General features: G+C 35.9%; 1 protein-coding gene and 1 long non-coding RNA gene across 34 annotated transcripts in view; one reads left to right on the forward strand and one right to left on the reverse strand.

Moving 5' to 3' along the window:
• Window positions 1-14,810, reverse strand: part of LOC125648945 (ribosome-binding protein 1-like) — a 28,431-nt gene that overhangs the window by 1,860 nt on the left and 11,761 nt on the right. Inside the window, exons 10-28 of one of the 33 annotated variants that reach the window (XR_007360511.2) lie at window positions 14,443-14,554; window positions 14,077-14,172; window positions 13,371-13,463; window positions 13,188-13,265; window positions 12,966-13,046; window positions 12,556-12,651; window positions 11,977-12,069; window positions 11,435-11,533; window positions 11,054-11,146; window positions 10,790-10,849; window positions 9,031-9,096; window positions 8,230-8,313; window positions 7,808-7,873; window positions 7,357-7,524; window positions 5,216-5,251; window positions 4,821-4,898; window positions 4,591-4,621; window positions 3,896-3,913; window positions 370-394 (exon numbers count right to left, since the gene is read on the reverse strand). Coding sequence is in view for 32 of the 33 variants with exons in the window: in XM_048875995.2 (XP_048731952.2) it covers window positions 371-394; window positions 3,896-3,913; window positions 4,821-4,898; window positions 5,216-5,251; window positions 7,357-7,524; window positions 7,808-7,873; window positions 8,230-8,313; window positions 9,031-9,096; window positions 10,790-10,849; window positions 11,054-11,146; window positions 11,435-11,533; window positions 11,977-12,069; window positions 12,556-12,651; window positions 12,966-13,046; window positions 13,188-13,265; window positions 13,371-13,463; window positions 14,077-14,172; window positions 14,443-14,554 (1,441 nt within the window). In the remaining variant the exon portion in view is untranslated. The remainder of the gene's footprint in view (window positions 1-369; window positions 395-3,895; window positions 3,914-4,590; window positions 4,622-4,820; window positions 4,899-5,215; window positions 5,252-7,356; window positions 7,525-7,807; window positions 7,874-8,229; window positions 8,314-9,030; window positions 9,097-10,789; window positions 10,850-11,053; window positions 11,147-11,434; window positions 11,534-11,976; window positions 12,070-12,555; window positions 12,652-12,965; window positions 13,047-13,187; window positions 13,266-13,370; window positions 13,464-14,076; window positions 14,173-14,442; window positions 14,555-14,810) is intronic. The other 32 variants (XM_048875995.2, XM_056166408.1, XM_048875998.2 and 29 more) reach the window with 32 other exon arrangements.
• LOC130055089 (uncharacterized) lies at window positions 417-852 on the forward strand. Its single transcript, XR_008803317.1, has 2 exons — window positions 417-623; window positions 666-852. It is a non-coding gene; the product is annotated as an uncharacterized LOC130055089 (long non-coding RNA).

Genomic DNA, 14,810 nt, shown 5'->3' on the forward strand with positions numbered 1-14,810 from the left:
AATTCATATCTAGGCATCATACAGGGGTTCATACTATTCCATTTACCGTTTTTAATTATGCTAAATTACAGCATCTTTACTGCTTTTAAAAGCATATGCAACTTGCCAAAATTCACTTGCAATCTCGTGAATTTTTCAAAATTAAAAGGTAAAAAATTAAATGTGCACACATGGAAACTGTAAACAAAAGACGAGGTAAAATGAAATAATACCATGCAGAGTATTTACTCACAAGAAACCTTTTTTTTTTCAAAAGAAATGACAAACTCTGCCTATGAAGCTAGTAAAGCTTTACATTTCATGCAGTACTAAAGCATGCACACCATTCCAAACCAGTATTAACAGTTCACATGTGTTCCGTTCTGTTACCTCAACTTTTATTGTCATCAAAGAACTGTAGAACAAGACAAACACTGCTTTAGCATCGATCTCTGGTTTGTTAGGAATAAGTTTAGTTTCATAAGCTACACAGCTGTGTACCCAGGGAGGAAGTGGTGTACAGGGGGAGTGTGGTGTACAGGGGAAGGAGTGTGGTGTACACGAGGAGGAGTGTGGTGTACAGGGGGAGGAGTGTGGAGTACAGGGGGAGGAGTGTGGTGTACAGGGGAGAAGTGTTGAGTACAGTGGAGTAGTGTGGTGTACAGGAGGAGGAGTGTGGTGTACAGGAGGAGGAGTGTGGTGTACAGGGGGAGGAATGTGGAGTACAGGAGGGGGGAGTGTGGTGTACACGGGGAGAAGTGTGGTGTACAGGGGGAGGAGTGTGGTGTACAGGGGAGGAATGTGGAGTACAGGAGAGGGGAGTGTGGTGTACAGGGGGAGGAGTGTGGTGTACAGGGGAGGAATGTGGAGTACGGGGGGGGGGGGGGGGGGGGTGTGTGTGTGTGCAGTGGGGGGGGTGTGTGTGTACAGGGGAGGAATGTGGTGTACACGGGGAGGAGTGTGGTGTACAGGGGGAGGAGTGTGATGTACAGGGGAGGAGGGTGGTGTACATGGGGGAGGAGTGTGATGTACAGGAAAAGTGTGGTGTACAGGGGGAGGAGTGTGGTGTACACGGGGAGGAGTGTGGTGTACACATGGTGGCGTATGATGTATCCAGAGAGGAGTGTGGTAAATTGGAAGAAGTGTGTATAATATAAACTGCATTTTCAGTTCATCAGATATTGATCATTTTAGTTCATATCTCCTACCAACCTATTACATTACATAGTCATACATAAGGTTCTAAACTAAATCTTCCAACTCAAGAACATGTTTAATGTGTAGAGGAGCTAATGGTTTTATTATCAGTAATGTGTCTTAAAGATGACATCATTAACAAGGTTTGAATTGACTAGCTTCCTAACACAACATCGTAACCAAGTGATCCTTATTGAAGTTGCAATTTTTCAGTTCAAATGGAGATTTGTTCACACAATTATTGTAGGGGAAATATGTTCTAGAGACACTTCAAGATCAAAAGCTTGAAAAATGATGAAAAATAAAGATTTAACATCTAATTGTTTGCAGAAAAAGTTGCAACATAAACTGCATGTTGGATCTGCAACTCTTTGGTCTATCCCAATTTTTTTTGAGAGCAACAGTTCTGCAGTTACCCATCCAGTTCAGGTAATAACATTGCAGCTGATGTTTGGGCAATACGTGAATGCCATGATAATCAATAAACATTTGTGTCCACTTAACTCCACTGCCACGCATGTACATAAAATCATTTGTTTTTGTGTGCTTATGATCATGGATGAGTTCAACAAAGGGAAACAACTATTGACCTATTCCAAAATTACAAATTACAATTACTAGAGCCAATGACAAACTTGCTTTGAGCAACATACTGATACAATGAAAGAATCATGAGTAGTGGTGAAATGATAGTCACCTACAATTGATTGTCGATTGTTTTTGGCTCTTTGATTCCAATTATCGATTCTATTTTTCATAATTGATTGTCGCCTGTACACTAATTAATATCTAATCCGAGATTCATCTGACTGTTAATCCCGCTTTTATATTGAGACGTGTGCGGGGGAGAGTCGGAGTGGACTAGCTCCACTTTGAAAAGTGGGAATTCAGTGACACCAGTTAGTGTGTATGCTGCACATATCCATAAAACTATATAGAAATAACCCCAAAAATAACAAGAGGTACTGTGAGCAATGCTCACTAAGAATACCCCCCGCTTACCCCAATCTCCCAAAGGGTGTTGGTAATAGGTATAAACTACCTCTTTTCTGAGTGTAAAAAACAAATGGCATGACAAACCGAACCATATTGCTACTTCGATGTCCAGTGCACATGACCTTTGACCTTTTGACCCCAAAATCAATAGGGAACATCTTCATCCCATGGGTAGTCCATATGTATGATATGGTGACTGTAGGTGGAAAGGATAACGCTTTAGAGCCCGGAAACCATATTGCTACTTCGATGTCCAGTGTACTTGACCTTTTGACCCCAAAATCAATAGGCAACATCTTCATCCCATGGGTAGTCCATATGTATGATATGGTGACTGTAGGTGGAAAGGATAACGCTTTAGAGCCCGGAAACCATATTGCTACTTCGATGTCCAGTGTGCGTGACCTTTGACCTTTTGACCCCAAAATCGATAGGGAACATCTTCATCCCATGGGTAGTCCATATGTATGATATGGTGACTGTAGGTGGAAAGGATAATGCTTTAGAGCCCGGAAACCATATTGCTACTTCGATGTCCAGTGCGCTTGACCTTTTGACCCCAAAATCAATAGGGAACATCTTCATCCCATGGGTAGTCCATATGTATGATATGGTGACTGTAGGTGGAAAGGATAACGCTTTAGAGCCCGGAAACCATATTGCTACTTCGATGTCCAGTGCACTTGACCTTTGACCTTTTGACCCCAAAATCAATAGGGAACATCTTCATCCCATGGGTAGTCCATATGTATGATATGGTGACTGTAGGTGGAAAGGATAACGCTTTAGAGCCCGGAAACCATATTGCTACTTTGATGTCCAGTGCGCTTGACCTTTGACCTCAAAATCGATAGGGAACATCTTCATCCCATGGGTAGTCCATATGTATGATATGGTGACGGTAGGTGGAAAGGATAATGCTTTAGAGTCTGGAAACCATTGCGTCTCCAGACTGACGGACGGACAGACAGACGGACAACCCGATTCCAGTATACCCCCCCCCCCCCCCCCCCCCCCCCCCCACACACACACAACTTGTTGCGGGGGGTATAATAAACATTTATTAACAACATGTAAATACCGATTATATCAATCATTGATCGATACAGTTCTTCTGATTATGACTGATTATCGATTATGAAATTTTTCCAATTTTTCAACACTCATCATGAGCTCTGAATGAGGCCAGTAGTGCGAAATGAGGACCCAAGACCTGGTTCATGTTATCTGATCTGTGCAAGGCAATCAATCAAGACCTGGTTCATGTTATCTGATTTGTGCAGGGCAATCAAGACCTGGTTCATGTTTCTGATCTGTGCAGGGCAATCAATCAAGGCGGGTCCAGTTGTGGGGCGGGTCAATGTTTCTCATTTCACCGTATTAGCATCATACAGGGATGTCAAAATTAACATCACCCACATTCCAAAACGACCATGATCATTCTGAATAACCGTCCTATGTAGTCATCCTTTCTCGTGAAGTCCAATGATTAGTCGGTGTGATAAACTTCTGGTATGGTCATGCATAAAATATTGGAAAGTAATGAGGAGTGTGTACATAATTGGACAAGTTCCAATTCTCCATGCAAAATAAAAAATCACAGAACGACATACAAAGGTGAATAAGGACAGGCTATAAATAAACGAGCTACTGACTAGGGTGTGACTCGGACAAAAACACCAGTATTGTGTAATAGTTTCCCTCCATGAAACAAATAACTTACCATGATACCTAACTGTGCCTGTTGCATAACGAGAACGAAGAAACAATTATTATACACATAACCTACATGTCTTCTATAACAATATTACATAGTACATGTACCAACAATTCACCAGAGTCCTTTTTATGTCATTCAAACTCGGGTTACTATGTCATCAAATTTGACGAAATAATTTTCTCACTAAACAAACATCTTTTTCAGTTTGAGTTATTGCACTCAAGGGTAAAAAATTTGGTCTAGAATGGATCTCATTAGTGGGTTACATATGTAAAAAATATCATGCAACAATTGTGGTTATAAGTCATCAGGGTGATACGAATAAACAACCAACAATTTCACAATACCAGTTACGTGTACTTCATGCAACTATTATAACTTACAAGACCTTGACAATCAAACAGATAGGTACAGCTATATATATTATAAGAACAGTCCTATCTGATTAAGAAACAAGATTTTTTAAAAAGTTAAATGGTGTCCACTTTTCTCACCAGATGAGGACTGTTAAACACCATACAATACTTGGTGTTATTAGAAGGCAAATACAAAGAACTACATATACATGTACAGAGTGTATACAACGAACATAGTGAAACTAGAGTCAGGCAAATAACGTTAACATTAAGTGAACCAAAAGCGCAGAAAAAGTTAAAAGAAAATATAAACAGTATTAACTACACACAACTAACAATCACCTTTAGACAGCTGCTAGGATGAATCTTGTGTCTGAACATAAAACGTGACAGATAAACAATTAATTCTGATAACTGAAAATCAGTAACACTTAGTATTGAAACAGAAAGCTAATTCATCTGCATATATATAGTGTGAAAACGCCCACATTTCAAACATGAGAGTGCATAATGACTCGCTTGCTGTATGAAGATCTACACATAAAATCCTTGGTAGAAAAGAACCGACTTACCAGTCTTTGTGATAACTGTTTGTTTAGGGTGATTTCTTTTTCTAATTGTTTTTCTTTTTCAGCTAGTTTGTCCTTTAGCTATGAGGAAGTGTAAAAGTCACAGAATTAAAAACAAAAGGAAAAATAGGGTTCCCTGGTCCCATGGACCCTTTCTATACCACAGGAATTACTGACAAAATAAAACCGGGGATTTCAAGCCACCAATCGTATCACACAACAGCTAAGTTAGTTCAAATACATCAGTATTAATGCAGAGATGATAGTTTTCTGTTTGGAAAATTTGATGAAAATCTAATTGCCATTGATGTTAAAATTGAAATTTAAGGATTAGTAATACTACATCAAAACAAATTTCTAATAATGTATTGGTGCACCACTTAATTAGTCATACAAACCTCTGATGCAGCAGAATTCGTGTTGGTCCCAGGGCTCTGAAAAGTAACAGAACATTAAGTTCACTTTAACATGGACATATAAAACGGACAACTCCATTATGATTTTTATTTTAAACATTTTATCATGTTTGTTGTTTATGTCACACATGAAGACACGTGTACTCTTGTTTAGATTTTTATTTAAACACATTTTATTGAGAAACTCAATAGTTCAAATGACAAAATGTTAAGTAATAAAAATGAACTTGATTTGAGGTCAATGTTTTATTATCAACTTTAATATTCTTTTCACAGTCAACTTCAGACAGTGGTATATAGTGACTATTGTGCACCTTGGCAACAATGCTGTTACCTTCAAAAATGTTATTTGTTTATTAAATTAACTTTCTATCATTATCAAATGTCCATTGTTTACCGTTTAGTTATGTAAATCCCAAAATAAAAGAACCACATCGTTTTTCCATTCAAAAGATGGCATCCATGACGTTTATAGGGACGCGCTAATCACCTGAAGTACTAAAATCCTGACTGACCTTACCAAGCATATATTTTGTCTAAAAGTTTACTTTTAAGTTTTAAAGTCTTATTTATGAGGTCAAATAAAGTTATAAATAAATTCATGAACCCTATCAACATTTATCAAAAAATTCTGAATTTTATATAGGTCAGATCAATTCATTGTTGGTAAGTCAACAGATTTTCATACAATGAATGAATAAATTCATGTTAAATTTGTTTTCAACCTCCTTCAATATATGAAGAATTACACATAATTATGAAGAATATATCTTTAAAATTCATAAATAAAAATTTAAAAGTGAATCCTCGGCAAAATGTATGCATGGTAATTGGTAAGGTCAGGTAGGGTTATACTTTTTTAGGTGATTAGTGCAACCCAACGTACGTCATGGATGCCATCTGAAAACAAGTGTTTGTTTTTATTTTGGGATTTACATATCAAAACTATATGCAATGCATAACTAATGCTAATCAGAAGTTAGTTTCATGAACAGATTATTGGAAGCAAAAAGCATTGTTACAAAGGCGCAGAATAATTGTTAGCACCGGCTGAAGTTGACTGATATTCATACATGCCAACTTTCCCGATTTGTGCGGGATTCTCCCGATTTGAAGAAGTTGAAAATGCAAATTTTATATTAGCAAGTAGCCTTAATTTACAAGTAAAAACGTATATTTTGATAAGTTTTTTTCCTGGTAATTATTTCAGATGTCATGGGTGCAAAGGTTTTGTTCGCAAACTTCATAGCAGGGCATATCACTCCTTTTCTGGTTGCAATGCAGATTGTTCCACCAGACTCTGCAAGCCCATGTTTACAGACAAGCAAGATCGCCTTTGTAGTCGTACCTAAATGCATTTGCTTTAATTTAAATTTTGATATATAGACCAGCCAATGTGTTAGTGTATATGGTGTAAAAGGATGCAACTTTAAGTATTATTTGATAATATGTATGTGACTTGTTGTTGGAGAGGATTTTTTGCTGAATATATGATTCTAATAAAATATTTATGTATATCTTTCAGTGTTTTTTTTTTTTTTTATAGTTTTGTTAGAGTTAATGGTCAAACACACTTGTTGTTGTGTTAATATATGATACATGTACAATGACTAGATTGATATTTTATTTGAAAAGACAAATATTTATTTTCATGGTAAAATGTTGTGAATTTTGAGCTTTGAAAAAAGGTCGTCACGTGCAAAATCCCCCATGGGGATTTTTAAAAGTTTGCATGTATGGATATTCCACACATGACACATGAATATATAGAATCTATTATGGACTGTCTCGAGATTTCGGCGGAGGCATCTGTCCAAGTATCCAGTCCAGCATAATCTATTTTTTTCTTTTTTGGTGAAAAGAAAAAAATACAAGCGTTGGGAATATAAAAAGGAGTGAAAAACCATTTTATTTTCCCCCCCCCAACATCCCAAAAAATCAATGTGGCGGATCCATAAACCAACTCAATAAAAATAAAAGGCCTAAAGAAGATATCTATGAAACTAGATGTGTTGGCACAACACGAATGCCATTGCCCCCCCCCCCCCCCCCCCCCCCCCCCAGATCCAATTATCAAACACAACAACAGCTGCCCAGGCCCTGTGCTGTTCCCTCCTGTTTACCTTCTCCCTCTCCTCCAGCTGTTGTTTTAACTTTGTGACTAGTTCCTGCTCCTGATGAATGGCGTCCTGCCCAGTTTTGATGATTCCATTCAATCTCACAATCTGAGAGGCTAGGTCCTTACTCTTCTTCCTCTCAGAATCTAATTGACCTTGCAGGTTCTCTGATTCCTGAAAGACAAGGAAAAGGTGTCATTAAAACAATGTTTTGAAGTACAGTTAGAGTAGTTTAATCCCTCATGCTTTTAAGGACAAATTTTGTACCAGATTAAACACAGACATGGTAAAAGGACAATTAGGAATGAAATTAGGGTCAGAATATAAAGTTTAGAAGTGTCTGCTTTCACAGTACATATATTTCAAATTAATTTTCACACAAAATTCTATATGCATTAGGGGTCCTATTTTTTGGGGGATAATTTCGGCCTCTCCTTAATGATTATAAAACACAAACCGTGCCGGGGTCAGCTGTGTTTGATTGTTGTTTAGAACTCTGTAGAGTTGAGATTCTCTGTTCAGCCTGCCAGCAAAAAACAATTAAAAATGGTAAGAATGGCAAAAAAAAGTTTTAAAATAATTGTCATGGATTAATTATCATTGATTCTACCATACATCATTCCCAGTCAAAAATCAATAAGACATGCAACCATATTAAAAATAAAAAAATCTATAAAACCCTTTTCCATCCAAAAAAAAACACAACCCAAAACAAAACATATATATATAATTATTGTGCATTTAGAACTAAGAAGATTGGGTTGTGAATATAAAATGACTGATGCTTTATAATTGTACAGAACAAGCTAGATATCTTTAATAAGGTAAATTTTCTTAATTAAATTTTTTTTGACAGTATATCATTTTATCTCCCTTCACCTTATTCACTTGATCTTGAAGCTGTGAACATTTATCCTCTGAAATTTTCAACTGACCCTCTAAGGACAAAACTTTGGCTTTCATCTGAAAACATTTAGATTTTGTTGGATTAACTTCATATATCAATTGACCACTTGACCAATCTCTGAACAACACAAAGGAGATTCGGGAATCAATTAAAGCAGAGTGGGATTAAGCAGCTAGAGGTACAGTGTATTTAACCAAAATAACCACCTCCACAATTTAATGCCACATGTAGTACATGCTGAATGGTCAAATCCAATATTGTCCAACATTACACATGCTTTTAATATAATCAATCACTATTTTTACCATACATGTTTTATAACAAAATCTTAATAAATAAGTGCTGGTTATTGATATTGTGAATAGGATGCTTAATATACACATGTACACTTCAAACAATATCAATTGTTTTGTAAACTTTGGTCACTGTTAGTGCATTACTCATTATAATTCAGCATTAATTCTGTGGTAATTCAGCATCAATTTTGAGGTAAGTTGTGAATACATGTGATTTAACCATACATATGGTTATCAAATTATGGTACGTAATGTTTACACATACAGTCAATTAGCAGTGAAATATGCAAGAAACCAACCCAAGTTAGAAATCTAATTATGAACTTATTGATAAAATTCCACAGAAGCCTGTCATGCACCAGCCTCCCACTGGTTAAATTTCCAGATTCCTGGAGTACAGGACGATACAAAAGCTACTTCTGAAGGTGTTCAAAAGAGACTGCAATCAGGCCCTGTATGATAATTTCTGGGGCATACCTCGTCAGTAATTTGGGTCAGACTTTTCTCTAGACATCTATATGCAAAATCCAATTCAGTAAGCGCCTAGAACAGCAGAGTGCAGAGTTAGAGACTCCCAACCCCAGCTGTCAGCATGTCTATCATTTTCTCTTTATGTACATCAACATTTTGAACATGTGAATGTAATGGACACAAATTCTTCTAAAAACTGAACTTGACAGAATGCCATCAAGATTGCAACAATTTATTCTTTAAATAAAGCATCAATTCTTTTATCCACAACAAAGAGAAATAAATATCTCTTATAAAACACAGAATTGTGTCTGCCCTACATACATGTGATAATTCCCTGTGTTCAACATGTTTACAGAACAAGAAAGGTTACAATTCATGTTCAACTTGACAAGGCAATATCAAAATATTGCATTTGATGAGATCAATACATATTTTTATCGACCTGACAAGAATACATTATGTATATTGACAAAGGATGAAATCCAAAGTCAATATACTCATCAGGTAAGGGGTCGAAATTAACTTTTTCTACCACAGGCTAATTTTAGCCTGTGGGTAAAAAATCCACAGGCTAAAATGAAAACCTACAACCTAAAATAAAAATAAAGAATCAGTGCTCTTTTTACATGTTTTTTTTTTTTAAATCAATGATTTTCCACATCATTACTGAGCCTAGTGGATCAACAGGCATCGTTTGGACAAGACACTAAGTTACGTAGGTCATATGGTGCAATGTTTAGGTCTCTTGACCATCGCACCCCAATCCACAACCTGTTTACCGCAGACCAATTTCACGCCACATCAGGGGGCGTCACTAGTGAATTTTCAAAGCGAATCCCGGACTCATGGTTTATAAGCAGCACGATCACGAATCCCATGAACTTTTTTGATAATCGTCTACGCAGTGAGCAGTGCACTCGTGTCATCACTACAACCCGACCTCAATATGAGAATAAATTAATGTAGATGCTGAGGACATTCTGATAAAATTGTCTACCGGAAGACTTGGTAAAACATAAGACTCCGATTTCTTTTTAGATAAATGAATAACAAAAACCTCATACTTGGAATTCAATTTAATCACCACTATAAGTGAACAGGACTTGTGGCACATGTCTATAATTTTCATTATAATGCAATGTCCGACCTGTAAAGCATTTGTTTGATGCCGAGTTTCTTAAAAAAATCATAACAGAAAAATCCGGATAGAAATGGTTAATGAAATCGGTTGTTCATTTAAGTGTTTGTATGATTTTGAGTGCAAGTTTAAAAAAAACGAATAGCGCATCACCGTAAAAAACAGATACGATACGATCATGTTTGTAAATCACCACTCGCTAAGATTTTCGAGTGTCCACTATTTTTACTCGCTATTTTTCAAATGTACTTGCATTTCGCGAGTATTTCTCGCTAATTTCGAGCCCTGCAGGTTGATAAAAACATGTACTGACCAATATCAAAGTGCAATAGTTGTTTTATAATGATTAACCAAACACTTTAAAAGTACTAGGTTATAACGCTGTCGCTAAACACTTATAAAACAGATACATCCTAAAATAGATGTTTAAAAACATGACTATAAATGGAACATTCATAAACCCCATTCTACTAAAACAATAAATTCCTTTACTGTTTTGGTTTATAAATGTTCTATTTTTAGTATAGTAAGGTTTATAAGCGTGTAATAATATGATCTACATACTTCAATTAACATGGCAGTGAACACAGGATTTCTGATCAATAAAACATATTGGTGACTCACCTCTTCGCTGTTCTTGAATTTATCTACATCTTTTTTCAGAGAAGTGATTTCATCTTTTGCCTGGAAAGAATCATTTTGTGTCAGGGTATAGTCTATCACTGCTTTATAATTCCCCCCCCCCCCAAAAAAAAAACCCCACCAATTATCAATTCTGGTGAAGATATTGCATTTCACATGTATTTGTGACAATGTTTGAACATCATGAACTCAATTCTGATTAAGTTTGACAAATGTTTCTACAGATTGTGATCTTTGACCTCTGACCTGCTGTAGCTGCACGGCAAGTTCTTCCGCCTTGTCTTGCCACTTCCTTTCCTCTCCCTCCACGCTGTTCTCTAGCTGCTGCAGTTTAGTCTCCTGTCATTGAACATATTAAAGAGTTACATTTATATAAAGTGTATAATACAAAACTAAAAGGGTACAATTCCTTAAGCTTCAGCTGAGGAAAGATAAGATCATACTGCTGGGCTTTTTCCTGGAAATAGTAACGTACTACACGACTAAAAATAGTAACATAATACACGACTGTAAAATATTAACGTACTACACAACTAAATTAGATTTCTACATCTGTATCCCATTTATTGTACTATGTCATAAACGACTGTGGGTACAGTAGATTTCTGCATTTCTGCGTTTACTTACGGTGGTCTGAAGAACAGCTAGGTAGTCCTCCACCTGTTTTTGGAGTTTCTTATTGGTCTCCTCCAAGTCCCTAACTTGGGCATCATTGCTGCTATTGCTCTATAAATAGAAAAATCACCAAGTCAGAAGTTACGCCACAGCAGTGACATGTATTGATGTTGAAGTTTCATCAATATTCATGAAAGTTTTGTGGATTTCACAAAAAATTTAAATATTGTTTTGTTGATACATGAATTTTTGAAAAGCTGCTTTACGTTCTTTTTTCTGGTACTTATATAGTAACTTAATCGCGTTCTCTACCACACCAATAAAAACAACAGAAATTGGCATTCAATGAAAAATGATGAAACTGCAGTATAAATATAATTTAAAAAACCAATCATAACTAATTTTGTAAAAAAATAAAATTTGGGATAAACCAATTGAAATATTTAGAAATGTGTAATTAAATTTAGAGGAGGTACTGGGCAATTTCATCAAAACTTCCACAAAGACAGAGTAATCAACGTTATTGGGGTCCTGGGTGGATCAGTGCATCAAACCTGTTTTGCATTTAATTTGCACTCTTGGTTTTCTGTCTCTAGTTGTCGGACTTGATCCTGCAACTCTTTGATTTGAGTCTGTGCTGCTGTAATCTTATTAAGAGAGAAACAAAGGAAGAGGTGAATACATTGTGTATCAGGAAACAGACAGTGCATGGGAGCAGGGATACATTACAAACAGGTGAACACCAAACAAAGTACACAGGTGTTTATCTCATACAGACCGCAGATTCCTTAATCCTTAATGTACGTTAGTACTTAATATGGTGACATGACTCGTATACGTCAAATCGCGTGAACATGAATATTTGCGTGCTGTCTATTAATCTATTAATGTCTCTAGCTCTTACATGTATTTCAACAACAGAAAAATAAAAGCGAATAATTCTATTGTGTGATTGATGCCCCACACGGAATTACGTTATAATAAATTCTTCGCGCATATCTAAAAATCTACAGTAACCTCAAAAGAAACCTAACAAACAGGATAACACCCCACCCAACAAATTAGACAGGTGTGCATCTGATACATACGCATGCATTGAATATACTAGTAACTGGGGTCTCTGAAGCGTTTACCTGAGTAGATGATTCTGTTTTGCTGTTACTAATTTGCTTCTGTAGTTGTGCGTTGCTTGTCTCTAGCTCCTTCACTCTATCTCCCAATTTGGCACTCTAAAGCACACAACAAATCAAGTTAGAATTTTAATTAGAACTATTGTATATCAGGCAATTTTGGCTTGGGGAATATTGAGCAAGTTTTCCCCCCAATTAAATAGTGTTAAGTCTTAATGCTTTATTTTTAGTTCAATTTCATTTATCAAGTGTATCACTTATATAAATGCAAATGTTGGCACTTTAAATTTTGGCCAATTTTATACTCATCTGCCCCCAAACATTTCCAGGGAGTCAGAAGTACCCAATATATGGTAATGGAACAAAATTTTATCAAATCTTTATTTATCAAGTAGACTACTGAAAATTCCTACTTCTGAGACCTCCTTCTGTAGACTTAAGACTTGAGTCTGTAGAGATTTCTTGCTGTCTTCTAACTCTTTTAATTTGGCACTCTGTAAAACAAATCATACGAGAATGACATTCCATGGACTGATCATAAGATACACGTATCAAGTTTGCATGTGCATTCAAAGAAACCTGTTAAATACGAGCAATTTGCAAACTTCCTCGAAGAAAAAGTAAAGCTTCCTCACATCATCTTTTTTCTCTGAATCTGTTTTTATTTGGACTAAAGCCTGCTTTTCAAAACTGGTCATCCAATCTTTATGACTCTGTAATCCATAAAGCATATTATCATCATTATAATCTTTGTGATATATGTAAAATCTTCTTTTGTTCAGGAGTTGCCTCATTGCCAAGTTTCACACAGTTCTTACCATTTTGTCACTGACTGAGATATTGGGGAACAATTTCTGCAGTATAGCTTTATCATAGCTCTCAGTCTCTGTCACCATCACCGTGCCCTGTTCCTGCAGCAAACCACAAAACACAATCAACAGAAGGGATTCATATAAGTACAGTAAATAACCATAAATAGATAAGTTTCATACCATCAACAGTCAATAAGTCATGGAGCATGTTTTTTATTTTTGTTTGATATTGTTTCATCAATGCAGGACAGGTACATTTGTAAATCAATGGTGAATATAATAATAACAATAATATAAATATATATAATATTATATATTATTTTTATATAATAATAATAAAAAAAAAAAGCACTTTTAAAATAAACATGAAAGAAATCCAGCTTTACAAACTGAAGCAAATCATAACTTGGGACATCATTTTTCTCCATGCACTTTCACCTTACACACATGGGAAATCAAACAGCAAAATCAAATATGCAACTCTCCATCTTTACTCCTAGATTACAGACTCACACATGCACTAAAATAAATTAACCCTCCATCATTAAACTACCATAATTAATAAAACATAGTTACTCACTATCTGTAATGAGCAGAAAATGAGAGCAATTACAACATGTAATACTAAGAGTTAAAACTGAAAATAGACACTGTGACAACATCACTGCCTCACTATGTATGCATTCTGTACGACTTAGTAAACTGAATTTACCTTTATTTCTTTTTCAACACGTGTAATTTTATCTGAGACTGATTTTTCGGCCTTTTCTAAGGCATCCATTGCTTTCCAATTCTTTTCTCTCAACTCCTACATTGATAGCAAAATTTTATGCTTCATGATTTTAAAGAAAATTTATAAAACTTGTACTAAAATTCTTTCTTATTTTTCAAAAATGTTTACATCATTTAAAATCCTGACTTCTTAAAAAGGCAGGCAATAAGCATGTTGGCAAGAGTCCCCAAAGTCACAAATTTGACATTTTCAGATTGTCTCCCCTTTCATTAGTATATACTGTGACTGTTTAAATGGAGGTACCATGCTACATGCCTCAGCATAATAGCTATCTCAGGGTCTTACATTATTTTTCTTTTTCTGAGTTTCAGCCTGTTCCAGTAATTTTGATGCTTCTTTTTTCTGGACTTCAATGTCCTTCTGTAAACCCTGGATTGTCTCATCTTTTTCAGCAACCCTGCAATAATTCATCAAAACTAAATCATATTTTATCAAATAAAACTGAACAGGCTAGAGCAGCAGACATTTACATGATTTAGTCCTATATTTACTTCAGCCCTCTTCTTGAATCGTCAAAGGATCCGTGCCCGTAAGCTATGAGATATGGAACCTTTTCAGTTATCATTCTTTAGCTTTGAATTAATATGTATATATACGTTGTGACCTTTGGACCGAGCGAAGCATGAAATGGTTATTAGCATATCCCAAGTGAT

Source organism: Ostrea edulis, chromosome 5 (genome assembly GCF_947568905.1).
Source record: "Ostrea edulis chromosome 5, xbOstEdul1.1, whole genome shotgun sequence".
NCBI classification, from domain to species: Eukaryota; Metazoa; Mollusca; class Bivalvia; order Ostreida; family Ostreidae; genus Ostrea; species Ostrea edulis.